Source organism: Ammospiza caudacuta, chromosome 2, assembly GCF_027887145.1.
Source record: "Ammospiza caudacuta isolate bAmmCau1 chromosome 2, bAmmCau1.pri, whole genome shotgun sequence".
In the NCBI taxonomy this organism is placed as follows: domain Eukaryota; kingdom Metazoa; phylum Chordata; class Aves; order Passeriformes; family Passerellidae; genus Ammospiza; species Ammospiza caudacuta.
This window is the reverse complement of record NC_080594.1, coordinates 113,912,135-113,938,472: the sequence shown is the minus strand read 5'-3', so window position 1 is coordinate 113,938,472 and position 26,338 is coordinate 113,912,135. Positions and strand designations below refer to the sequence as shown.

Sequence of the window (26,338 nt, the reverse complement as noted above, 5' to 3'; positions counted from 1 at the left end):
AATTGAAAAACCTGTTTCTGTATAACCCTGTTGAGGTAAATTTGTGATGGTCGTGTGTAACAGTTACATGTGGCTTAATATTATGTTTCCATGAAAAAATTATCTGTGTCACTACAGAAGAAAAACAGATGCCGAGTTGTTGAGTTATTGCTGAACTAGAAACTTGGTATTACAGCTTTTGCACAGCAACGTTTAATTCCCTTCTGCTCACAAAGTTAGATTCCAGATTGCAACTGAAGGGGATTAAATTGTATGAAATGGCTACTTGAGCTCCCTGTTCAGTGTGAGCACACAGATGGCATTTGCAGCGTGTGGATGGTGCCAATCTCAGCCACGCGCTTTGCTGCGCACACAGCTCCCGAATTAGAACTCCCCAAGTGAAGTCACAACCCCTGCTGAAGTCAAGCACCTTATCTTAATTAGAGCTGTGATTTCACCCTAATTGTTCTTATGGCTCAGCAGATGCTAGAATACACAGAAACTGCTATTGTGGTTGTCAGAACAATCTGTTTTGCAAGGAAAAAAAATTACTGCTTTTTTGGTTGCCTTCGGTTCTTCTAGTAGAATTCAACAAAAATTAAAAGGTTTTAGAGGTAGAAGGTTTGACAGATTTTCACCTCTGAGGCCAATTTCCTTAAAATAAACATGAAACCGAAAGTTTTTCGTGAATTGCAAAGTCTTTTAAAAAAACTGCAGCGTGCTGACAAATTCATGTATTGACTTCTGTGCTGCAAAGAGGACTAATACTAAAAGATACCTTACTTCCCAATATTGAAATACAGAAACTGGTGAAACTGCAGACTTGCTGAGAAGATGATTATTTGGAAAGACTCAGCATACAGCTTTAAATTAATACTATTAGTTGTCGTTTTAGTAATAGCAGATAATCTCTTTGGTTTTGTGTCTTTAGGCTTTTCATGACTATTTATTTCACAGAAGAATGGAAAATATACTCTTACCTTTCTTTGGAAGAAAATGGCTAAACTAGAAATGTGTGATCAAAGAGAAAAAGAAATCATGTCTAATTATCCCACTTTGTAGCATTTAGCATTCTTTGAGTCAGAGATGGATGAGTCCTTTCCACCTGCTCAGCCACACTAAGGCTTCAGCTTGATTTTATTCAGTTACAGGTGTACACAAAAACCCCAGTATTCTTAAATCATCCCGTTAAAGCATCACTAGTCCTTTGGCACACAGAGAATTTCTTTCACAGAATTTTTCAGGAAGGTGATTCAGAAAATGAATCAAATCCTTAACCATTGAAAAAAGCTAAAATTCAATGTTGACTGACATTACTAACACAGAAATCTTGCTTCTCGTCCTCCAGCATGATAAATAGAGAGATATTGGGTCTTCACTAATATAATCTTCCTAGTTAAGGTATTTTTTGGCAACAGTTCAGTCTATATTTGGTTCCCCCCTCCTTCAGTCATGGACTGGTGCTCATGTAGTGTAGTTTTATGAGAAGAGGAATATGAAACAGAACTGGGGACTGGGGGCTTTGAGGCTCCTACCAGGATCACATAATTGGACTGCAAAACATCTTGTTAATCTTGAATAAGAAAAAACTACATATTAGTAGAATCAGAGATTATGTGCTTTTGTTTACTGTCTTAGGCCTTTACAAAGGTATGAGGGCATTGAGTGTTTGTTTTTTAATAACTGGGATTTGAATTTCACTTGCCATATTTGTCTTCTTTTATAGTCATTTAAAATAAGTGTTATTTTCTAAATATTGAGCCATTTCTGCATATATATAGGGAAGTCTTTTCCCTACACTATGTAAGTCAGGGTCACTAGGCAGTTTGCAAAAATCTCAGCTGAATAACTTCAGGTTTTTTAGGTATTTGTGGCTTTTCCTGTACTCATGCCTTCCATTCAGTTACCAGATCTTTTATTTCATGGAGCAGACCTTGCTTGAAGACATAATAATTTTTAATTCCCTTGTGTGAAAATTGGATCAGCTGATGTGGTGTGAGGTGACCTGTTTAGTCACTGGCATGGCAAATGACCTGAGTTAACACACAAACTTAGATAACAAGGGGCCAGGGTGTTGTTTTCTTTATCAGATACCAGGAAAATTGCAGATTTACATAAACATGAACTGAAGTAACTATTGCAACACATCCTTCTTAAGGCTGATGGCTATGTACACTATTTATGGGTTTCAGTTTTATCCCAATGATTTAGCATTTTGTTCTGGCTACATTTGCATTTTTACTTTGCACTGACACAACACCCAGAGTGACTTTTTATAGTGTCAGATATGTCAGAATGGTAAGAAAAGTACTTTTTTTTCTCTTTTTTTTTTTTTCTTGAAACTAAAAAAATCCTTATGAACATTCTTTATGTTTCAGATTCCCTTTGTGAAACTCTTAAATTGTTTCATTAAGAAGAAAAGCCTTTATACAGGGAGTTTTTTAAAAGCCTGGTGATAATCACCAGGGACTTTTTCTTTTATCTTCCATGATTTCCATTAGTGCTCAAATATCAGGAGTTTTTATTGTCTTAAACCTTTTTTAAATTTGTATTAAAGATACTGACAGATGTGTTCCTTGAGCAAGACAGAAATGTAAAAGTATTTCCAGAATTTTGGAAATTCTGTCTCTTTTTATTGGAGGTTTTGGTTTTATTGGTTTTCTTGTTTGAGTTTCTTTTTTTAAATCTGGCAACAATGTCATTGCTCCACCTGTTTTTGTCAGTATCTAATTTGATCAGGTCATATTTATAGACATCATATAGGTTTGCATCTCAAATACTTTAGTTTATCATTCAAAAACTACACCTCAAAATAGGGAAGCAAGGGGAAACTGGGTTTGCCATCATTTGGAAATAATTTTGGTTGTTTCCTCTAAGGCTCTGGCTCTGTGGCTCTTCAGCTGAATAGTGAGGACCCCAAAGGTTTCTGTGTTTTTTGTCTTGGGGCTGGAGAAGGCTGGGAAGTCCAGACAGTTGAGTTTACTAAAATATATTATAATAATCTTTCTACATTTCTCAGAAACATTGGATCCTCCAAGTGTTTTTCTGCCCCTGTTCCCAGGATAAGAAAGGCTTCTGCTGATTTAATAGAGAAACAAACTCACAATCCAAACTGAATTTTTCCAGGCCAGTCCTAAGCAGTCTTGTTATTCTACAAGGATCTCTGTGCTCCTTGATTTGGCTCATTAGATTGTCCATAATACAGTTTTTTCTCCTAACTTTAGAGTCTGGTATTTTTTGAAAAAGCTCCTGTCTCTAGAAAATTAAGAATCTAAATGTTTTTGAAATTTTGACAGAACAGCCTAATTATGTAAAAGTCATACATAAAGAAATGTCTCTTGACTAACTTGTTAGATTATTTCTGACAGTAATGAAATCATGAGTAGCACTGAGAATATATATTTTCCTCAGTATGTTATGATGAACATTTGCTTTGAATAATATGCTCTCTTGTGTTGGGAATTGTTGGAGGAATACAAATCAAAACATTCTCAAACCAAGAAAATTTCCTTCAAAGGCAAAATCCTTCAAGACAGTCCAGAAATAGTGGCATTCTCTAAACTTGTTTCTCTCCACATGATCTGGGTGCTTGCATCAGTTTCCAAAGCTTTCCCTTGCTCTCTTGCTAAACCATCACTGACAACAGATCGTAACAAACCATATTTTAAAAAAAGTTAAAATTTATTTTTCACCTCTTCAAAGTGAGAAAATAGCAGAGACAGAATTGCAGAGCAAGCATATAATCTCTTTATAAAGCAAGGGACTTACTGCCTTTTTGAAAAAGTTCTTATGGTTACAATTTCATAAAGTTGATGCTGATAATCCATACACAAAAGAAAAAAAGGAATACTGATTCCTTTAGGCTTCTCTCTTTTTTTTTTTTTTTTGCATTTTTTATATTTTTAAATATTTTTTCAGTAATGAATGGTTTATTTGCTCTCATTTGAATATTTTAAACTTGTGCTGGAGTGATTTTGTAATTAGAATTAGGGCTGATTTCTCCCAGTCCCTTACACATTGAGGGGGGCCAGTTTTGTTCTTACTTATGTGACATTAATCCCTGATTACTGTTGCATGAACAGTTTAGCTCCAGGTTTTTAATTATTCACAAAATAATGGTATTGATAAAATATGACAGGGTTAACTTTGTTTCCTTAGAAAACTATTTTAGCCCTTTTGCTCTGCTGTCCTTGTTGTTACACAAAATGACCAGACATTCCTAAGCTGACTTTTGACATGGAATATTATATTCCAGAATTCCTGTGAGGGTAAAAGGGATTTTTTTTTTTAACAGTATATGAGTGGATTATTTTCTTTTCAGAAGAGATGGCTCAATTATCTGACCTCATGGAATTAAGCACTGTGCAGTCAAAGTGGCATGTGAAAAAGATGGCTCTGAAAAACCCACCAGAAATTCCTGTTATCCTTCCTGTAGAATTTCCCAGTGTGCTCCCTGTGTCAGCTGTCTCTGCACTGAGGGGTAGGGCCACACTGGTAGTCTGGGTCAAGGGAATTGCTTTTTTCAAGTGTTGTATTTTGGCAAGGTTTGATACTTTCAAGCCCATAAGAATGTTGGAGGAAAACCCTCATTGTGCTGTAGAATGGATGAGAAGGGAGGAGAGAGAATCCAGCTTTCTCCTCAGTGGCTGTGAGGCACTGCAGGGAGATGCATCTTGCTGAGTAGAGACTAACAACCACCACAAAGCTGAAAAAATATTCAGAAACATCTTTAAAACAGAATATGGGCCTCATTCTATTCCAGGTACTGTTCAGGGTATAACTTCCAGGTGCCTTAACCAGGACTGGTGTGTGACTGAGGGCTGGTTGCGTTGTCAGCCATGTGAGATCTCTGAAGTCCCAGTTATTTATTAAAAAGCTGAAGGCAACATAGAAATAATTATTACCTCAGATAAATCAAAATGTCAAACCTGAATCCTAAGCCGTGGAAAAGCTTTACAGAGTTTGTAGAGTGGAAGCTTTCGCAAATGAAGCAGCTAAGCAAATGGTTATAAGGCTGTGGATGTAACTGTTCTTTGAAATATTTCTGTGTTCCTGTGATAGTGTTGTGTTGTTAATGAACCTTGTGTCTTATTTCAGAGAGATTCCCCCTCTACATCCAGACAGTCCCCCGCTAATGGTCATAGCAGCACTAACAATTCTGTTTCGGTAAGATTCCAGTTCCACACAGAGAAAGTGTGAAAGTTTTGTTGGTGCTCATCTGCCATTACTGTTATACTTATCGTGTGGTCAGTGGAAAATTCTGTCCTGCTGAGAGAACCCAGGTTATTGCATATGTAACTCCCCATTTTCTTTTTTTTTTTTTTTTTAGAGGGCTTTTTCCAACATGTTCTTCTCATTAAAAGCCATACAGTGAATTAAATGTTAATAACTGTACTGTGACACTTCAGTCATCCTTAAATCATTGTCAGCACTTTCCTCAAAACTGAGCAGAGGTTTAAAGTGGAAGCTTTTATTTCCATCCTCAACTTTGGAAGCAGAGTTTGAAGGAAGAGAGTAACTGTGCAGTTGGTATCCCAAGACATTTTAGATCCTTTTTTTTTTTTTAAGTTTTGTGTTTGAGAGCCCTCTGGAACGTGTACTGGTTTCCGCTATCTGAGTTAAGGAATTGGTGTGCTCTCTGCTGTCGTGGTACGTGCACATACTGTGTGAAACATGAGCCTTGCCTGGATATGGAAAGCAAAAGGAAGTGGCTTTAAACCGCACTACAAACCAAGCTATTACCATCACATCTTTAACACAAAGTACTTCTGTTTTGTATGTATTCAGGTAGAAAGGTGCTGTCGATCTCCTGTTCTTCCCAAAGTACATTGGTGTTAAAATTCGTCTTGTTTCTCATTTGTTGTGTTTGGACCAATGTAGTAACTGCACACAAGTTTCTTCAGTGAGTGCTGTCAATATCATGAGTTCATGGGACCAGCTAAAAACAAACCAAAAAAAATAACCCAAAACCAAGTAACTATTTCTTTAACTATTGATAAAAATTGCAACTTAGACATAATTTGCCACGAGGTAAAGTGCTTATTAATTAGTAGAATGAAAAATTTAGGACATTTTTGTGAATTAAATTAAATTTATAACATGAAAGTAAGTAGTTATAATCTTAATTCTCAGCACAACTGATCACATTATACATTTTTAATCATAGGTTTGTTAACATTTATATTAGCCTCTCTCTTTTGAAAGCAAAACTTGATACTTAAATGGAAAAGGCATTCACATAAAGAGCCTCTTTCACGTGGTGGTGCTTTTGTGTTGAAGATGCTGAATTATTTATTAAAAAGCACATTCTCTATCTGCTTAAACTTTTTACCTGCTTTCTTCAGCTTGCTGCTAAACAGCCTGGGTTTGATTTTTCTTTAAGAAAAAAGTTATTTCTAAACATGGGTCAATGCTTTATACTTTTGTCTAACTTAACATTTTACTATAATCTAGAATGAATTACTAACAAACAGTGTTATGTACCCTTAAAAAGTAAAATGAAAATTTCTTCTCCTGGGTTGACTTTATTCTGCAGGACTTGCCATCGACAACACAACCAAAAGGACGACAGGTGAATAGATATCCTCCATGGGAATTTTTGTACACTTAGCTGCTAGCAAACATCCCTGCTTACCTTTTCTCCCCACTCATATTCTGTATGTGCTGGACTAAAACATTTACGCTTGAAAAATGTGTTTCATTTTTTTCATTTTTCTTTTAACTCATTTGTTTGTAGCTAATTTAAAATACTTTTTTTTTTTTCATGTGTCCACATGTGTGAGAGTTGCAAATTCACTGAGAATTTAACTGGAGATGTTGATTTAGTTCAGAATGCATTAATAGACTTCCTGTTGTGCAGTGACCTGTTCAGGTTTTAATATTAGAGGAAAGATGAATTTTCTATTTTAGCTGGAATGGAGACAAGTAGGGCAGGTGTCTAAAACTCTAAAATATTGTGCTGACAAAGATTGTAAAGCTTGAGTTTATCTGAAACTAATTATTAACATTAACAATGTTTTTCAAAGAAAAACATTAAGGATAGTGTCTGTTAAGGCTTGATAAATCTGAAGATGCTCTCTTGAAATTTCAGTCCTTAGTCCCATTTTCAATGACCTCCATAAACTTTGTTACCTTGATCTGGTGGTTGTGCAACTCAGCATAGACCACAGAAATATCTTCCCTCTCATAAAATTCCAAGGAAGCATGTGGGGCTCATCAGAGGATTCCCTCTCTCTCTTTTTGCAATTTTAAGAAATTTTGTTCTTTTTCTGCAGCCTCCAAATGAGCAGATACCATCAAGTGATTTGTGATTGATCTCCAGTAACTGCTCCAGCTATTTATAGTCTTTCCAGAATCTACCTCTGAATTTTTTACTGTGTACTCAGCCTCCTTCTCTGCCAGGAATTTTTATAATAGCTCTTGCAATTCCATTCAAGAAGTCAATCAGCTACATTAACTCTTGTCTTTGAGAATCTTTTTATATTGCTGTCTGGTTGAGTTGGCTTGAACTTCTATCACAAGAATGGTTTGCTCTTACTTCACTTCCCATTTTTAAAGCTCTCTATGGTTCTTTAGCTTTCCATTTTCTTCTGGAGCTGCCTGAATGTAAACCTGGAGAGGCTCCATGAAACACCTTCCAGACATTTATATTAGATTTTCATTTGCTCATAGGGTTTTTTTCCCCAAAAGAAGAGACTTTTTTCTAGGCAATATCAAAATAATGGTGTTTCTCTTACTCACAGCATTTATAATTACATTATTTTTTCAATTTTTACCTGATTTTTCCCATTGAACCAGCATATTTTTCTTGTCATCCTTGAAACCAGTGAGGGCTTGGCTAATGGATATATTCTTATGTGTCAGGAAGTCTGTAATGTTCCATGAGCTGCCAGTATATGGTGGATAATGGCTCAAACTGGAGCAGGCACTTGAAAAGCAGGGAAGTGTCTAGATAGTAAAAATACTGCTGGTGTTTTTAGACTTGTATGAATAAGCTTCAGGCAAAATAAGGGGTTATTTCTATTGATTACTTCATAAAAAACAAACTACTAAGTAAACATAATTGGTTTCAAAATATCCTATTTCTCAAGTAATTAAAATAAGTTGGGTTGCTTTTTTAAACTCAATGCATAACAGAGCAAGGGTCAGATATAATATATTAAAAGTTGAGTTCTGTATTGGTCTTGTCATCTGATGCTCTCACTGCAAACCAATAAAAATACATCAGATACAAGAGAAAAGTGATTAGCCATTTTAAGTTAATTTATTCACCTGTTGAGGTGCAGATTGGATTACTTTTTTAAGTGCCATGAATAGTGCTAACACTGCACAGTTACAGCTATTACAGGAGCAGAGTTTCAGCAGAGTTGAAAAGTGATTGTTCCATTTTCTAAGAAAGATTTTAGTTTGTAACTGTTGGGGATTTTTAAATCTAGTCCATTTTTAGTTAGAAAATCAGCAGTAAGTGTATACAAGGCTGGCTGAGATGCTGCAGGGTGATGTTGGAAGTTCATGAATTGTAGAAATTATCCATCTAGGGCATGACACTTAATTTTGATTTTGAGTTCCCTGGGTGCACAAGGGCTCAAATTAGCAACCAAACTGGGTATCACTTTTATTTTCATTTTCTAGAGTTGAGAGCTCAGAAACACACAAGGCAAGGATTGGTATCATCCTTGAAATTGTGAAGTTAGAGTCTGGTTTCTTTCTGTTCATGTTCTTTAGAGAATAGCTTGCTCAAATCATGAGTTTTATTTGCATAGGAGCAGATTTTTACTGAAAAACCCATACAGAGAATTCCCACATTCCTCCTGAGTAACTCTGTGATAGGTACAATGCAGGACTTCCTGAAAAATATATTTTTAAATGTCTTAAATCTTAAAACTTCTCATTCTAAAGATCACTAATAAAGCCAAAGTCCTTTATAGCATCCAGTAAAACTTCCTCTCACAGAAAGTTTTAAAACATACCATGGGACTTCAGTTGGAAGATACATTACAGATTGAGTTGTAAGGTGCTGGCTTGTGTTCTGGAATGATTTGTGATAGTTAATAACTGTTTGAGGGACTCCATGAGTTTATTACATTTTTGCTGTTCAGGTTTTATAGAATGTAGAAAACATGAGCTTTTGAAATAACATCATATGTCTCCATCATTTGCTGGAGTGGGCATTTTCATTTTCAACTATCACTTATGCTTTGGCACCTTCCTTTTTTATTTCTTTCTTTGTTTGTTGCAACCAATGTGTGTAGCTGCATTCACAGATCAGATTTTCACCTGTTACTCTGAATACCATGGCAGTGATGATACTGCAGTGTCTTTTATAAACTCTTTTTTTTCTAGATCTATGTAAGAGCACAATTTGAATATGATCCAGCAAAGGATGACCTCATTCCTTGCAAAGAAGCTGGCATCAGATTCCGAGTTGGTGATATTATCCAAATCATTAGCAAAGATGATCATAACTGGTGGCAGGGTAAACTTGAGAACTCCAAAAATGGTACTGCAGGTCTTATTCCTTCTCCTGAACTTCAGGAATGGTATGACTTAAGTTTTCTATAAAAAAGAATTTTGTTTTGATTTTATTTCTGTCTTTCATACTTTTCATTGTTGTATAGCCAGCCTTTGAATTATTTTCTCTTTTTCTTCCTTTTTTTTCTGTAAGTCTATATATTGACTCAATTTGTGTGCTATTAATTTTTTTCTCATGTATGCATAGCAGTAAGGGTTACCTGCAATTTAATGTGTGATTACATTAAAAAATAAATTCCTGTCTTAAAAATTTTACTGTACCCCTGTTCTATAAAAATGTCTTGCTTTTCTAATTCATTCTGTGCAGCTCATTAAAGATCCTTGATTACAACAGAAAATGTTTTTTCTCCTCCTTATGTCAGGCGAGTTGCTTGTATTGCCATGGAGAAGACCAAACAGGAGCAGCAGGCCAGCTGTACTTGGTTTGGAAAGAAAAAAAAGCAGTACAAAGACAAATATTTGGCAAAGCACAATGCAGGTATGAACAGAAAATGCAGGTATCTGTAACAGGTTACATTTTTTGCAGTTTAAGCCTTGCCATTAATTGTTCAGCTGGCAGTATTATATAAACCTAATGAGTTACTTAGGAAAATATAAGGAATATTCTAATTATGCCAACATTACTCTGCTTGGTCTTTGCTATTTAAGCATGGAGCTTAGTCAGTGAGGGGCAAGCTGCCACAAAAACAGTGCATCATAGTATATCCTGATGGAGGCTTAGATTGTTTGGGATTTATGTGTAAAGCAGCATTAGAAACAAACAGGATATGATTTTTGTAACCTATATAACTGTACTGTGCTCTACAACAGACTGTTCTGTAGCATCCTTGTTAATATGTATTTATAGTTACAGATTACATATGTGAAAACATCATGAAAGAGCATTTTTGTTGAAGTGGCACAGCTGGAAGTGGAATAAGAGCCATTGCATTGTCAGTGTGTTATTTACAGCTACCAAACAGAACCAGCTGTGGAGGTTTATCCTCCTTGCAGTGATTTCTGCCTGAATCCTGAGTTTGGGCTTCTGTTTAGAGTGCTGAAAAAATGAATTGTTTTAAAAAATTTTAGAAATGTAGAGTAAGAGATCCTTGTCAAGTAAAATTCATTAGTTTTAGTAGTAAAGAAGAACAGACCCTGTCATTTGTGAGCTGAATTTGCTTCTTTTCTTCTTGTAATATAAAATACTTAATGTGCTGAAACTGCTTTTCAACACTTTTCTGTTGCTCCTGCTTTGGCAGCGCATTTTGTGATGCTTATGTTGTTGTGGTCTCCTGAGAGACTTGCAGAGATTTTTATTAGAATCAGAACAGATACCTGTCCAAGCAGTGTAATGAAAGTATTCTGTATTACATTCATTTCTAGGGTTTTTTTTTCAGTTGCATTCCTGAGCACACTGATTAAACAATATAAATCCATATTTTCAGGTATTTCTCTTTCCCTGCACAAGGTGTGCAGGATCAGAGCTCATAATGTGTCACTATTACAGAATATGTGTTTCCTTTAAAGTAATTTGGCAGTAAATTCTAAGAAAGCCTAAATTCTAAGACAGTAATTGTTGTTTATACTCTTTAAATTCAGTGTTGCATTTAGGATGTTCACAGGTGAATATAAAGCTATTTGTTACCCTGAAAGCTCTCACAAGCAGAGATTGAAAGCTTTAAGTAGGTTCCTTCCTTTTGCTGCTGTAACACCCTGCTTGTTCTGATGTTTCCCCCTCACTGCAGTAACACTCAACCACATTTTAATAATTACAACAAAAGCTGTTGAGAGTAAACTGGATTTTATGAGCCAAGGCCTTTCCACAGTACTGATATCATCTGCTCCCAGCACACATTCCCACAGCCTTGCTCCCTTCTCTTGTGGCCATGCTGTGAACTGGATCACTAACAACCCAAAAAAACATGGATATTTTTTCTTTAGGGCAGGTCCATTTCTTAATGCATCTCTCAATACAGAACTGAAAATGTCTTGTGAGTAAGCAGGGCCTGCTGCAAGGGAGTGAGCTAAGGGAAGGACAGCCAGGGAGGAGGAGGAGCAAGCAGCACTGTAGGAGCAGACCTAGCTCAGAGATTTTCTAGCAGTAAAATTCCTGAAAGGAATGTGGACTTCGCATCTTGGCATAGGGGAACATTTCAGAGTAGGTTAATGGCACTTTGATTCACACAGTTCACCTGCCTTCACCAGCAGTGTTACATCTTTATTTGTTTTATATCAGAGCAGGTGTTTGCCAAGAATTAGAAATACCAACGTTAAAAATTATGATAATGACCATAAAAGAAACATTTCCTTTTAGAATTCAGCTTCCTCTTTCCCCTAAGTCAAAAAGTTAATGCAAGCACAGATTGAAATCAAGATTTCTTGTAGAAGTGTTACTGATCTTAGTGTCCCTGAGGTACTGAAGGTAATGCCAGTAATATTCCAGGGAATGACCCCAAATATAGAGTATTCAATATATGAATATTATGGATTGCTTTGGTGCTCATGTGAGTTCAGGTTTAACTGAGGTGGCACTGAGTTCACATTCTCTGAAGTGCTCTGTCACATCCAGGATTGTTGGTCAGAAATGTGGCAGCACTGGCCCTTGCAGCCTTTCAGTGCTTCTGTTTCAGAATAAAAACCAGATCTTTTCTTCTGCTGGATCCAAAACAAGTATAATCATTGTCAAAATGTTGCTCTTACAGGAAAGTAGAATTTATTTCTCTTTTATCCAAGTATAAAATTAAATAAATTGATCAGCAGTGTGTTATTTATTTGGACTTGTGTGTTATTTTTCTCTTAGGGGTGAGACTGCTCTGGGGTGCTGAGAAATGACCCAGTAAAATAATTCATAGTCAACTCAGATTTGTGATGATTTGAGAGCTGATGTGGCATGTTGGGATATTACTGGAAGTAGAAATGAGATTATTCTGCAAATCAGACATAGTTTATGAAGTAAACAGGAGATTATTTCAGTTACTTTTTAGAATTAGAAGCAAATACATTTTCCTTTGCAAGAAAAATGTAATCCTGTTGTTCTTTCCTCCATGCTTCATATTAGAGTATCAGGCAATTTCATGATCATATGTTTTATCAGCACAAAGTCAGTTTTAAACCAAAGCCCGCAGAAAAAATGAAATATCTCTTCCATTATTAGATACACTGACATTTTTATAAATGCTCTAGAGATATGCTGCAGTGATATCCAGATACATTTTTCATTTATTTTGCTGAAAAGTTATTGCAGGGATTCAGAAAAGAGGAGAACATACCAGAACTATGCTCCATATTATGCATAATGTAGAAAATTGCCAAGCTTTTATAAAATATGTTTATCATTTCTTAATGTGATTTATTTGCCTTGTGTTTAGACTATTGCATGGTAAAGTTTATTTTGTGCATATACTTTTTATTTTACTAATATATTACAAGCCATATCTCAATGACCCCTGTACATTTTTCATGCTGTCTTACTCCCAATGGCCTCTGTGCATGTAAGTAACCTGTCAAGTGACAATGCCTCTTTATTTGCTTCTTACTGTTTCCTTTCAAGAACTCCTTTTCTTTTATCAGCTAGTAACACAGAAGCATTGAAGTTCAGTCTTTAAGTGTGCCCTGTATTCCTCCTATCTTTGTATATTAAGAAATGAATCGTTTTTCTTTTGCATTTGAGAACCCCACAATCATTAGTTAAATCCATGTAGACTGAGACACATTTTCTCCATGCTACTACTTTGTGATGAAGACATTAATATGTGTCATTTCTGGTGTTTGTTCCTGTTGTTTGTATCTAACATAACATGGCTTTGTTTAAGAAGAAAATAAAGGATTGATTTCTTTTTTCATTATTATTTTTCAATGGAAAAAGACACTTGCAGGCTTAGGTGGTTAGCATGGTAAAGCTGTTTAGTGTGTTGTATATCATTATTATGAAATGAATTATTGATTTGTTTAAATAATGTTAAGTTGCAAAAAGGACAAGAGTAATAATTCCATTGTGGAATGAAAGAAAGATATGACTGAATTCTTGCTTGTAGTATTTGGGGAAAGGTTGAAAGAGATTCTTCTTTAGGATGAAATTCAAAATGCTTCAAATGGACTAGGAAGTTTTCATATCTGTATCTTTTCAAGGCTTTAAAGAGTTGTGTGTGTCAATTGGCTGATTTGTAGCTTCACCAAACTGAAGCCATTGGACTCTCTCAGGTGAAAAGACTGCCATCAAATTGAAAAACTGAGAGATACCCACATTCATCCTAAAAGATGGATTGGATATAGCTGAGATGGATACACCACTTAAACCTTGGAAACACTCAGAGAGAGATTCCACAGTTTGGATGGAGTCTCTCCTGCCTCCTTTTCATAGCGTGCAGAAATACAGAACTGAAAACTCTTGTTCGTTATTCTGCTCCACAATTGCTGGTTGCTGCAATCTTTACAAATATAAATAACTGCCTCCTGCCTGCTTCTGTCATTAGAATTCAGCAGGAGTTACCAGAAATGATGTGTTGGTGGGCACAGGAGGAATAAGCTGTTATTAATGAACAAAACTTGATTTGTCAATCACTATATTCCCTGGCAATTGACAACAGATTGATAGGCATGCTGGAATTCATCCAATTTCAACTGCAGTTGAAATGATATCTGAAATAATACTTTTACAATTTTTCCCTAAATATGGTGGAGGTTCTTTTCTGTAATGCCATCACTTTTCATTAGAATTCTTCATTCTGTCACAAGTTTTAAAAAGCATGTCAGTTTAATTAGCACGTGTGTTTAAAGAGAACTCTAATTACAAGTAAGTTGTGTGGTTTGAAAGAATAAATACCACAAAGTATTAACACTGTGCATTTCTCATAGATCTTGTTGAAACATTATTATGAAAGTATCCCTATCTTCAGTGTAAATAGATGTTCTCATATTGCATTCATGTCGGTCACTGTCCACAAATTTTTCTTTAGTATTGCTATTTCTCAGGAATGCAAACGTGAATGGCATGCTGTTCTAGCTGATTTTTGTGGTCTGCTGAACACTGCATGAAAGGACATGCAAACTTTGCTGAGCATCTCAGTAGCTTTGTTACTGCTCTTAACAATTTCTTAAATGAACACTCTTGTTAAAATTGCATAAGGAATGAATGGTTTTATTTTCCATAACATGGTACTTTGTATTATAAATCTACATCTTGATAGAACTATAATTTCTAGCAGAATTAGTTGTCACCCTTCATGCCTTTTTTTTCTTATCCTTTGGGGCTTTCTTTTGTGTTTTAGTGTTTGATCAATTAGATCTCGTCACATATGAAGAAGTAGTAAAGCTGCCAGCATTCAAAAGGAAAACACTAGTCCTACTAGGTAATTTTCAGTTACTTTTCTGAACATAGCATCATAGCTTTGAAGCCTTTCTGGTGGAATATTTCTAAATGATTTTTTTGTGTTGTGGCTCAGGTGCCCACGGTGTGGGAAGAAGACACATAAAAAATACGCTCATCACAAAACACCCGGACAGATTTGCTTACCCCATTCCTCGTAAGTAGCAGGGCTCAGTGTGCTGCAGAATTGTTTGTGTCCTCCTTGACAAGACCCTCCTGCTTCTACTGCCTGTGTTCAGCTCAGCTGAGACAAATCCTGCCTTGAAGGTGGGAGCTGTGTGGGACTGGATCTGGTTCTTTTGCTTTTTCAAAGGGCAGGGTAGAAAGTTACACCACTTTTGCATAAAATATTCCTTACTATTCACAAAACTTCTTGTTAGAGATACATCTCTCTACCCAGATGTTTGTTAATTTAAAATGAAGGATAAAAGACTTCTCATTTTTAACTGTGTATCATTCCTGTGAGCAGAAATATGACCTGGATTTAGAGGGAACCTGTAGTGTCTTAATTACTTCACACTGCCAAGTCTTAAGGACTGGTATTGCACTAAAATAGTTTAAGTTTCCAGAGATGACACTAAGTAAAAGAAAACACACTTAATTTCACTGCTTGCCAGTGAGTTGTTTTGAAAAGCACAGAGGTGTTTTCCCTTCATGACAACCTCTATGAATACCCTGCAGGAACTGCAGATCCCATTTCATGGTCTCCTGGAGATGCATCCTTTTTCCTCAAGCTGAGCACACCAAAAATAAGAGCATCCAGCCCCTACCTGTTCACTCTATTTCAGACTGACCTCAGAAATGCCATACCTGGCTCACAAGTGACACTCATGTAATTTTCTTCACAGAAAGTAGTGATTTTATCTGCAGATGCTTTTAAAATGGACTCACATATACCATGGTGAGCATGCCTTAGGTTGCCTGCATTAGGTTCCTGCTCTGTGATTCCTGCACTGAAATTGTTTCACTGATTTAATAAGACTAAAAAGATGCATTTTCTGCATCCCTTTACAAAACCATGGTGTAGTAGGTAGCTTTTGAGATGGGCCTTCAATTAGGTGAAGTGTTTGGAAGAATGTTTTATGAAGAAATTACCTGCATACTGAAAACCAGATCAAAAATACCAGGTCAGGCACAATGGCAGTTAATTGTAAAGATTAGTAGGCCATACTTCTCTTACCACATAAGTCTGTAGAAGCAATATTCAAAAAGTATATTATTCCTAAGTAGCCTTTACTTCTCTTGACCACAGGTAATCAGGTTTTTAAACAGTTTTTTAGGCTTATCCTTTTCGCTCTCAAAAGAACCTCATAAATTTTTTTAAAAAAGGAAAAAGCAGAAATGTTTTTGGGACAGAAGGGGATTTAGGAGAAATATGAGTATCTTAAGTTCAGTAGACCCTAGGGACTCCACTGCTGCTTTTTCCAACACATATCCCTCAAACTCCTGCTTTTCCCAGTGCCTGTCATTCTGACTCCCTCATCCTTCATTGCTCTGTGTGTGTGATCTGACAGGTTCAGTTCCGTGAGTAAGTATTGATAAAAAAACAGAAAAAAGAAGCCACATATAACCTTAATATTGCTTCTGTACTAAAATATTTTATATTTTCAGACACAACCAGACCTCCAAAGAAAGATGAAGAAAATGGCAAAAATTACTACTTTGTATCACATGACCAAATGATGCAGGATATATCAAACAATGAATATTTGGAATATGGCAGCCATGAGGATGCAATGTATGGGACAAAACTGGAAACAATACGAAAGATCCATGAGCAGGGACTAATTGCAATACTTGATGTAGAACCTCAGGTAACTAATTAGAAGTGTATAAAAATAGGACTCATCACAAATCCTTCAACATTGTTTCATTGAAATTTTTTATTGATTGCACACTAGGTAAGTGCTGCATAAAGTGATGTGAAACAAAAGTTCTTGAACCACCAGGATATCAATCTGTGGAATTCTGGTAATCATATGGTTAGAAGAACACAGAGAAGAAAAACAAGGCTCTGAAGAAACACTAATAGTTTATTTATTCATTGTATAAAATCTGTGGAAAATTCTGATACATTTCCTTTGAAACATCTGTGCAGCCATTACTTTCAATTCACAGGGATCTGTTTATATGTTTTGTTAAATGAAACAACATGAATATAGACAATTGTGATGTTCATATTATTCTAGCAGATGGAAGGAAATGGGAGGAAGGACAAAACTGTGACCCAGGTTATCTGCTTAAATTTGCTGACTTGTTTCTTTGTAAATGGATTCAGGAAGTTCAGATTTTTCTAAGAATTTCACAACAGAAATGAGATACCTGACTAAACTATTTAAGGGAGTTCAGAGTATGATGGTGTTGTGATGTTCTTAGAAATAAAATCCCACATTTAACAGCATTCAGGGAGAGCAGCATTTTTAATGAGTTCAAATGAAGCAGCTGTTAACAGCAAACTCTCTTGATAAACTTTTTCAATATGCATAATTCAAGAGCTGTACAATTCTCAGAAGAGATTTTAATCTTTGTTGGAATATATTTACATTTGGTAACAGCTGCCTTTGCCACATTTCCTCCAGCTCACGTCCAGCAAGCCACTTTGCTATCCAGCTTCCTCATTCATCCATCTCAGCTCATTGAGGCCAGCCTGTTTGTGGATTTATTCCTGGTTCTCTTACACCTCTTGCCTGTTCTCCCTTGGCCACTCTTATGGATTTTCTTGCATTTCAGTTATGGGCTTTGTCTCTTGTTTGGAACAGGCTGACAGAGGTGATTCCTGGTGGCAGCAGAGATGAAAACCTTTTAGCTGAAGGAGAGGGTGGATTATGGGGGTTTTTTTTGTTGGTTTCTTAAAAAGAAAAAGCTTTGGAGAAGACAGTAATCAAAAGAGCAAAGCCAGAGCAACCTTTAGCAGTCTGACTTTATCTTGTCCATCCCTTTGAGTTCAGCTGAGGTGTTTAACCCAATGTCCTGCGCTTCAGGCCAGGTCTGTGACAGTGTCACACATGGCAGCTCTGGGTCACTCAGTTCAGTAAGGGAACTCTTTAATGAGAGCTCTTCTCTTTTGCACAGATTTGGTTCAGGAGCCTGGAGCTGTATTTATTGCATTCAGTGCTGTGCTCAATTTTTAAACACTTCAAATTTCTCACATCGCATTTCATTTTTTTTAAATAATAATTTTATAATAATAAAATTTATACTCTAATCAATATTCTAAAACACAGTTGGCTCTTTTCCTTATTTATGGTATACCTGATTTTTTTTACATGGCATTTCATCAGTCAGTTTAAATGTAAACAGAATTCCACACTCTTTGAGACTGTATGGGGAGAGGCACTCTGAAAATGCTAAAGCTTTTACTGTCTCATAAACTCCCTTTAATTAAGGATAAATACATGTTTTGACCACCAAAAATTTAAAATAATAGAAAAAGCTAGGTGTCTGTATTACTAAGATCTTGACTCCAGTTAAAACAAATCCAGCATTGGTAGATCATGAATTTGTGTCTTTTGCTTGTGTGACTAAACGTACTTCACATTGATTGTTGGAGATTTCCTCTAAAGTATCTGATTTTTTTTTTCCCCTAGGCATTGAAGGTCCTGAGAACTGCAGAGTTTGCTCCTTTTGTTGTTTTTATTGCTGCACCTACGATCACCCCAGGCATTAATGAGGTATGGCACATTGCAATCTGATGTCCTGGCAGGGACAGAATTAAGGATGGGGTTCAAATGTGCAAATCAGACTCTTCAATTGTTTCCTTGTTTGTAAATGAAGAGGCAGAAAAATAATTTAATCACAACCTTATTAAGTTGATTGACATACATTTATTGTTTATGAACCTATAATTCAAAATGTGGGCTTCAAGAGGAAGGATCCATGTGCTGTATGCTAAAAGTACATATTCTTATAAGTACATATTCTTACATTTCATTCCCTGCTCCAGCTCAAAGATCCATTTCCAAATCATTGGCACAAATTACTCAATTGTGAGTTGACATGCCAGCACTGATCCCACCTTTACCTTGAGCATTTTCCCTGTACAGCAAATAAATATCAGAAATAGGCTTGTTCATTTTGACAGCTGTCCTCTAAGAACTGAGATCTTTGACCCCAGGGGTAATTGCTTGTGGAATTCATGCTAAGTATTCATGGAGGTGCACATCATCCATTTCCTACCTAGTTTTTATAGGGTATCTGCTCTTGCTGCTGATTTCAAGGATACCAAGCAATTCTGCTGACACTAACACAAACTCCATTTTCACAAACACCTTCCTAAAACCATGATATTAAAATATTTAATCTGTTGGATTTGATCATGAATCTGTTCCAAATATCCTAGATGTCTCCTTGATCATCAAAACACAAAGTCAGAAGCCATGTCACTAGAGCAGGTTTCTATAGAAATGTAACTACACTATCATAAGCATGGAGCTGTGACATCACTGCAGAGGCCTGCAGGAAAGGAAGGAGCCAGACTTACACATTTAAATGCAAATAACCTGCATGATAATTGAAACCAAAAGTGGAAAGTGAAGAATTTTGGCCTCAAGCTGGAATTTTACTGACAGCTGAGGCATTCTGCTTGTTCACTAAGATACTTTAGTGAGCTACTTCAGCTCTAAATTGGAGTTTTGTTAATTTTTAAGCACCAGTGCTAGAACAAGCAGTGAAAGAGGGACAGGAGGGAGAAGATGGCTCTGTTCACTTTCACAGCATTATATCATTTCACTGTGTCTTAGGGACCCACACCCTAATGGTACAACCCAAGAGTGTAAAAACAAAGATCTCTCAGCACAGCCCAGCTTGCCATGTTAGTGAAGTGACACTTCATGTAGCTGCTGGTGTGATGCTGTGAATCAGTACAATCTGGATAAAATACTAGAATTTTGTCATCCACACTAAATTTTCCTTTGTGTAAACAAATAGCATTGCATCAGGTACCCTGTAAAATTCACAAATGCTCAGGCTTTTTGCCTTCATACCTGCTCAGCTCCCAAATAGTCTTTCCTTGGCCTCACTCATTTGCCAGTGGTACTTAAATTTTAATCTTCCAGTTAGGATGTAATACAGAGATACTTGGGACAGTTCATGTAAGGGAGAAAACATTTTCCCTCATACACTGGGAAGAGAACAGAAATGTGCCTTTTACAGTAGTGGTGGGGAAGTACTTCATGCCAAAGAATTAGTAGAAGTAAAATATTGTGTTGGTGCTGTAAAACCTGTTTTAAGCTCCTGTGACAAAAGTCTCTGTGCCTGCAGGGTTTCACCCAGGCACATGAATTGCTGAGCCAAGGCCACACTTACAAAATGTGCTAATTTAATCAATCAATTAAAGCAAAGGAAAGGGAGGGGCAGGCAATGGTAATAGCAACAGCCCTTACCCACACACAGAATCCTGTTTTCCAAGGTTTTCTGGGCAGATAAGCAAAGTGTGTCTGTGTGTAGCAGCCTGCAGGGCAGCAAACAAGGATGAGGAGTGTATGTTTCCTATTTCCCATTCATGCTTCCTTTTTGAAAGGTTCATTTGCGTAATGAGTGTCCCTTTCTGTTGATCCTCTTGCCCTGTCTTGTTTTATTTTACTTGCACTTTTTGAGAACGTTTCTGTAACAACTGTCCTTTTTTCCCCTCCCCATGTTTTCTTAAAATTCATCTTTGCTTTTCTTTTCATTTTCCTGCATTCGTACTAATTGTACATAGCTGCCAAAATGGTGCAGAAAACTGCCTGTAAGTACCAGCTAGGGGCTCACAAGGTAGTCCTGGTTATTGCAGTAGTTCTAGAATGTAGACCTGCTTGTTCCCATGCAACATTACTTTTACCATTGGAGTCAAAATTTAATATAATAATGACTTTTGATATCTGCACTAAAATTGTCTGCTAGCAAAAGAGAGGCTATGGAGTAAAAAATATATTCTTACAGATATATATCTGAACTCTGTGGTGAAACCAGTGCAGAGGCCTGATCCTAACAGTGCTTCTCTTGAGACACTTGATGATACTGTCAAAGACCACACAAAATGTCTCAGTAATTGAGGCCCACACAGCAAGAGTCAGGAGACAAAATATTATCCTTTCCAGAGGATCTAGCAATGCACCCTGAGCAGAACTGCAAAGCACAAGCCCAATGTAAATCGTATAGGGAATCTCCCAGAGTGCCCCCACCTGTCTAATCACAGAGGAAGTTTAAATCTGATGGTTGTTGTGCTAAAACAGAGGAGAGAGTGCATCAGAAAACCTTGGGGTGGTTCCTCTTTCCTCCAGCTGTTCCTACCTCCTTTGCCCAGACAGCAGCAAAGAGATCACAGGCTCCATTTATTTGATGTAAACCTTATGGAGCCAAATTCTTCAGACTTTTAGTTGTACTTCCTACAGCCAAAGAATAAAAGGATTTTTCTTTAAAAATGTGGAGCCCACCAACTGTTTAAATTGTGAATTTCTTTCTGTTGAAGCAAAACTGGCAAAGGCCTGATGGTGTTTCCACATTGTCCACAGCCTTAGAAGGGAATATTAGTAATTTTTTGGGCTGGGCTTTGATTGCCACAAGTGGCAGCTGTTGTTCTATGTACTTTCAGACTAAAAACCCAGCCCTCAGAGAGTGAAGGTGCCACTGGTGGCCTTTATGTACATGGGTATTTCATGGATAAAGCCATGTTTAACTCCTTTCAGCTGTGGTGGAAAAGGAGAGATTATGAAATTAGGAAGAAAATGAGAGATTATGAATTAGGAAGAAAAAGTCTGATCCAGTAATGGACACACAGCAACTAGACCCACATAAAATTCCTATTGCACAAGAGCTGAGGGAAGAAGGAAATGCAGATGTTGTGCTCCCAAATGTTAATTTCTGAAGTTGTGGCCATTCATTTGTCTGCAGCTCACTGAACATTTTGATAAATATCTTCTTCCTTGACACTATTGAGAGCACAACTGCTGAAGAATTTCCTTCTTGGAACATAAGCTGAGATGTTCGGTATGCAAAATTTAATTAAGACATTTTAGAGAAGATGAGAGGAACTTACTACAGCAAATACTTTGATTACAGCTAGCTTCAAAGATGAATTTTGGTATTTAAGTCTTGCAGACTCAGAGAAAACAGCCAAGTCTGACATGTGCAGATAGATACTCTATCACAAACACAGGTGAAATTTAGTCCCAAAATGAAACAAAAATCAAGAGCTTTGTCTCTTTTCCTTTTGCTGAGCTTAGGAAAGTTTGAACCTATTTGAAACTTACTGCAATGGCTTATCCCAAACTTATTACTGCCCATTAAAGTATATGAAAGAAGTAATGTATTACATTTCCAGCAGGCTGGGAAATTTAGATATTCCAAAATAAAGACCACTTTGATCCCAGTAAAGTTGGATCTGGGAGAAGCCAAGTCAGAAAAATCCTGAAATTTAATGAATTTTTGAAAGACTTAGTTTTATGGAACCTGTGTGTGCAAGGTAAACTTTACCAGTTCACTTTGTTTTAAGATGAGATAGCTGTGAGATTTTCAGATTTTCATTGTCAGTCACAATAGGATAGATGCTGTAGTGAGAAAAGTCCAAATCTGTAGGTAAAAGTAACATTGATGGGAAATCTGAATAATAATTCAAAATCTGCATAAGGACTTAACAGTTCTGAGGCTTCCAGGGGCTTCTCAGGCACTGTTAGCCCTGTGTCATGAGATCAAAACTCTTTTCAAGGTGCACTATGATTTGGACAAGACAGACTATAAATACAAAATTAATCTTAGCTAGATACATTTAAAGCATTGAAAATAGTCTGCATGACAAGTTACTGACCTTTCTTTATAGGTTAATTTAAGCAGGAAAAATTTGATGCTCAGCCGATACAAATTGCTGTCTCTTTTGTAATCTCTGAGAATTTGGAAGTTCACCTAACTAGGGTTTTGACTTAAAAACACTGGGCCATATGAAATAATCCACAAAAATATTTAATACTAGTGTTGACCCACATTGTTCTCTTTATTAATAGCATAAATTACATTTGGACACACTGGAATTTTCTACAGAAGTTCCAGGAGTTGCAGGTGGTGCATAATGGCCTGTCCAGGGAACATCCCTTGTACAGAAATGCATGTGAGGAGTATTTGCCTGACTTGGAAGGAAATTTGTAATAATTTTCAAGTGAAGACAACCACACCACACAGCCCCCTCCCCATTTGAGCCTGCAGCTTCAGGAGAGAAGCAGAACTGTAACTCTGGCAGAGAACTTCTCCTCCTGAAGTGGCTGGTTTCATTGCTGCAGGGAAGGAGAACTGTCTCAGAGCAGGTTGTTTCCTTGAGGGGACCTGAAAGCTCCTGTTCCACAGCTACTTGCCACTGTAATTACAAATACTTGGGAAACTGAAACAGAAAAAAATAAAGGTGGAGGTCATCTTAACAGCTGGATAAAAATCAGTTTCCAGAATAATTTCTAGTGACAAAGCTGTGGGCACTGTGTCTGTTTAGCAAAGTGTATCCCAGCTGATTTATCAAGTAGAGTCAGCCTATGGATGCTGCAGAGCAGCAGGAGTCACTTTGCACCAAATCCACCTCAAACCTGTGGGACAGGAAAGACTTGATTGCTTTCCTGTGGCTATTTCAAGGTTCCTGAAAACAGCAAATGGGTTTGTTGGGTTTTTTTTTAATTCATAAGGAAATTTGCAGGAAGATAATTCAAACTTACAATTGCTGCAGAGCCCTGGGAAGAAGCCTTTTGCATGCAGCTGCCTCAGGCAGGCAGACCTCACTAACAAAGGTCTGATGTCCAAGCTGCCTGGTTCATCTCCAGGATCTCCTACTGTGAGGGGCTGGAAATGCCCTGCTCTGAGACAGAAACCACAGAGCAGTGATGTGGAGTGAGAACTTCCTTATCAGTAAATTGTCACTGAAGGAAGCAGACCCAGAGGATTGGTGTGGAACAGAAAACATTACCAAAAGTGGGAACAGCTGATTCCTGACAGCCTCTCCCCCTCCTCCCATTTCTCACATTCTCACTGGGGCCTAGGCCCAATAGCTCTTATTTGTGCACCAGGTCTGATTTATTCACATGTGGTCTCCATTGCTGCTTTTCCAAACTTCCATCCTCTACCTTGCTTTTTTAACTCTAGAGCTGTGTTTTGTTTTGTCTCCCAGAACGTCAATAACCGAGTGCTGTTTGAGTGTCAGCTTCCAGAGGGAGCTGTGCCCTTTCTCCCATGTGATTCCCGTAGCTGTAGGTGGGAGAGCTAAAGCACCTCAACTCCCTGAGGCCTTTTTGCCCATTTCCTTCTCAGCTGAGGAGCTGTTGTGGGACAGCACAAAACAATCCAACTTTTGTTTTCTCCTGTTTCTCTCTCGGCTGCCGCACAGGATGAATCCCTTCAGCGCCTGCAGAAGGAGTCGGAGATCTTACAGAGAACATATGCACACTACTTTGACCTAACAATTATCAACAATGAGATTGATGAAACCATCAGGCACCTGGAGGAAGCCATCGAGCTCGTGTGTACAGCCTCCCAGTGGGTCCCAGTCTCCTGGGTCTACTAGACCAGGAATGAGAGAATTGAGAAAAGAAAAAATCTGTCATTACTGGGAACCACCTCATACATGGAAAACCTCTTCGTTATTGACCTTGTGTCAACAGGTCTTGGCCCCTAGAGACTACCTAGATGTAGTGTGACCTAAAATATAATTATTGTCATGTCCGAATAGATAGGAGGAGGGGGAAAAAAAGATGAAACACTAATTTAAAGAGACAGTATCTTTTTTTTTAATCATTTCTCCTAAACTTTAATAAAATGTATCTTTAAATGTATGTACTATTCAGTCTTTTGGAATGTTATATTTTTGGAAATCATAGCTTTTTATTTCAAGGGCCCCTAAAAACTGCACAAAATAGATGCTGCTTTCTATAATCTATTTTAATAGTAATAATAATATGATTCTGTTACCTTAACTTGGGGGTGGAACACTACATTCTTTTTAGAGTCTGATTTTATGGATTGGAATACTTTGCTTTCCTTTATTTATTTGAAGTAATTAGTCTAGTGATTACAAAACAAATTCATAAATTTTAAAGGCCTTTTTTTTTCTCATGCTTTTTTTTTTTTCTCTCCTAGGATAGTATTTTTAAGTACTTTTTTGTGTAACATCCAGATAATGTGATACTGTCTCTTTGAAGAACTCTGTAAAAGTTTTAGAAATTTGAAATTGGGTCTTGACTCTTAATGCATGTGGACAGTCGCAAGCGTTCATGCCGTTGGTGTATCTGTGTTGATAAAACCTGTAATCTACAGCAAAGTACATTCCGTTCATGGGAACACGTACCCAAGGGAATAAAGCAAAATATTATTCTGACTAAGTTGTAAACCTATGCACATCCCTTGCATTTTGGGCAACTTTCTAAAAAAAAAGAAAAAAAAAAAAGAAAAACTGATTTTTATTAATAATAATCATGTAGTGAAATGTGTTTGTAATTTTGTCTCAATTTAATTTGTTGTAAGGTGGGAGGGGGCAGTTACTGGTTTCACCATTTCAGATCTGTGTTGTCTGAGAGTATTAACGTTTTAATTAAGTTGAAGCAAAGAAATGCTGATTTTTAATATGTATGTAATTGTTTAAAGATGCACACATTTTAAAAGAAAATACTGTGCAATGAAGAAACCAGTTTAGACATTGCGATAAACTGACTATTCCAAAAGACTCATCTACAACAGCCCTGTAAATTCCTTTAAAAATGGTAATTGACTCTACAGTCTGACCAATTTTTTTTTATTTTAAATATACTTCCTTTTATGTGTTCAACAATTAAATGCTTTTGGGTCCTTCATTTCATCACAGCGAGTTTCAAGAGCAAATCAGTGACTCGTGCAGTGAGTAAAAGTGTCATCAAGGGAAGCCTTTGTAGGGACACAGCCTGCAGTCTGTCCCAGGGGCTCTGCTCCTCCTGGGTCAGCACAGGCTTCCTTCCACAAGGCTGGAATTAGGGCAGAGCCAACTGAGAAGGTGTAACCATGAATGGCCTGGCACTTCATTTTCCTTCTTTGTGCCCTCGCTGGCCCACGTGATCTGCATTTTCTCTGAAAATGGTTAAAGGCAGCAGGCATTGCCACCTCTTTTTAGGTGTCAGAAGCACACTGTTCCTTAAAATGAATTCTCAAAGTTTGGTTGGCTGTGCTGTTGTATAAGATGAATTTTAGTGTTTATGTTTAAATGATACAGGATTTTTTCCTCACAGTGGAACTTGCAGCTGGAGTTGGTCTGTGGGATGTTCCAGTTGTTTGGGACCATTGCATGTGCAATCAGAAAAGGGTTCTCAAGGTTGAATCTTTCTCACAACAGTAATCCTATGGCTGATTTTCTCCTGCCTACTCCTTCTGCAGGTTGGTTGGCCAAATATGTTTACAATTCTTGTAAAATCCACAGCTGCAATCTCAGTCTGGCTGTGCCTCCTCCCACCCAGCCAGGGCAGGCAAAGGTGTTTTATTTCCTGCAGCATCCAGAGCCTGGCTTGCAGCCCA

At 37.2% G+C, this 26,338-nt stretch overlaps 1 protein-coding gene across 10 annotated transcripts in view; it reads left to right on the top strand.

The window, feature by feature from the left end:
- Positions 1–25,625, top strand: part of CASK (calcium/calmodulin dependent serine protein kinase) — a 185,224-nt gene extending 159,599 nt beyond the window's left edge. For 6 of the 10 annotated variants that reach the window (XM_058800521.1, XM_058800519.1, XM_058800526.1 and 3 more), the window contains 9 exons: positions 5,077–5,145; positions 6,515–6,550; positions 9,322–9,518; positions 9,873–9,988; positions 14,757–14,837; positions 14,931–15,011; positions 16,466–16,668; positions 18,442–18,525; positions 24,189–25,625. In XM_058800521.1, coding sequence (XP_058656504.1) covers positions 5,077–5,145; positions 6,515–6,550; positions 9,322–9,518; positions 9,873–9,988; positions 14,757–14,837; positions 14,931–15,011; positions 16,466–16,668; positions 18,442–18,525; positions 24,189–24,365 — 1,044 coding nt within the window. In that variant the 3' untranslated portion in view covers positions 24,366–25,625. The remainder of the gene's footprint in view (positions 1–5,076; positions 5,146–6,514; positions 6,551–9,321; positions 9,519–9,872; positions 9,989–14,756; positions 14,838–14,930; positions 15,012–16,465; positions 16,669–18,441; positions 18,526–24,188) is intronic. The other 4 variants (XM_058800525.1, XM_058800523.1, XM_058800520.1 and 1 more) reach the window with 3 other exon arrangements.
- The last annotated feature ends 713 nt before the right edge of the window (positions 25,626–26,338 follow it).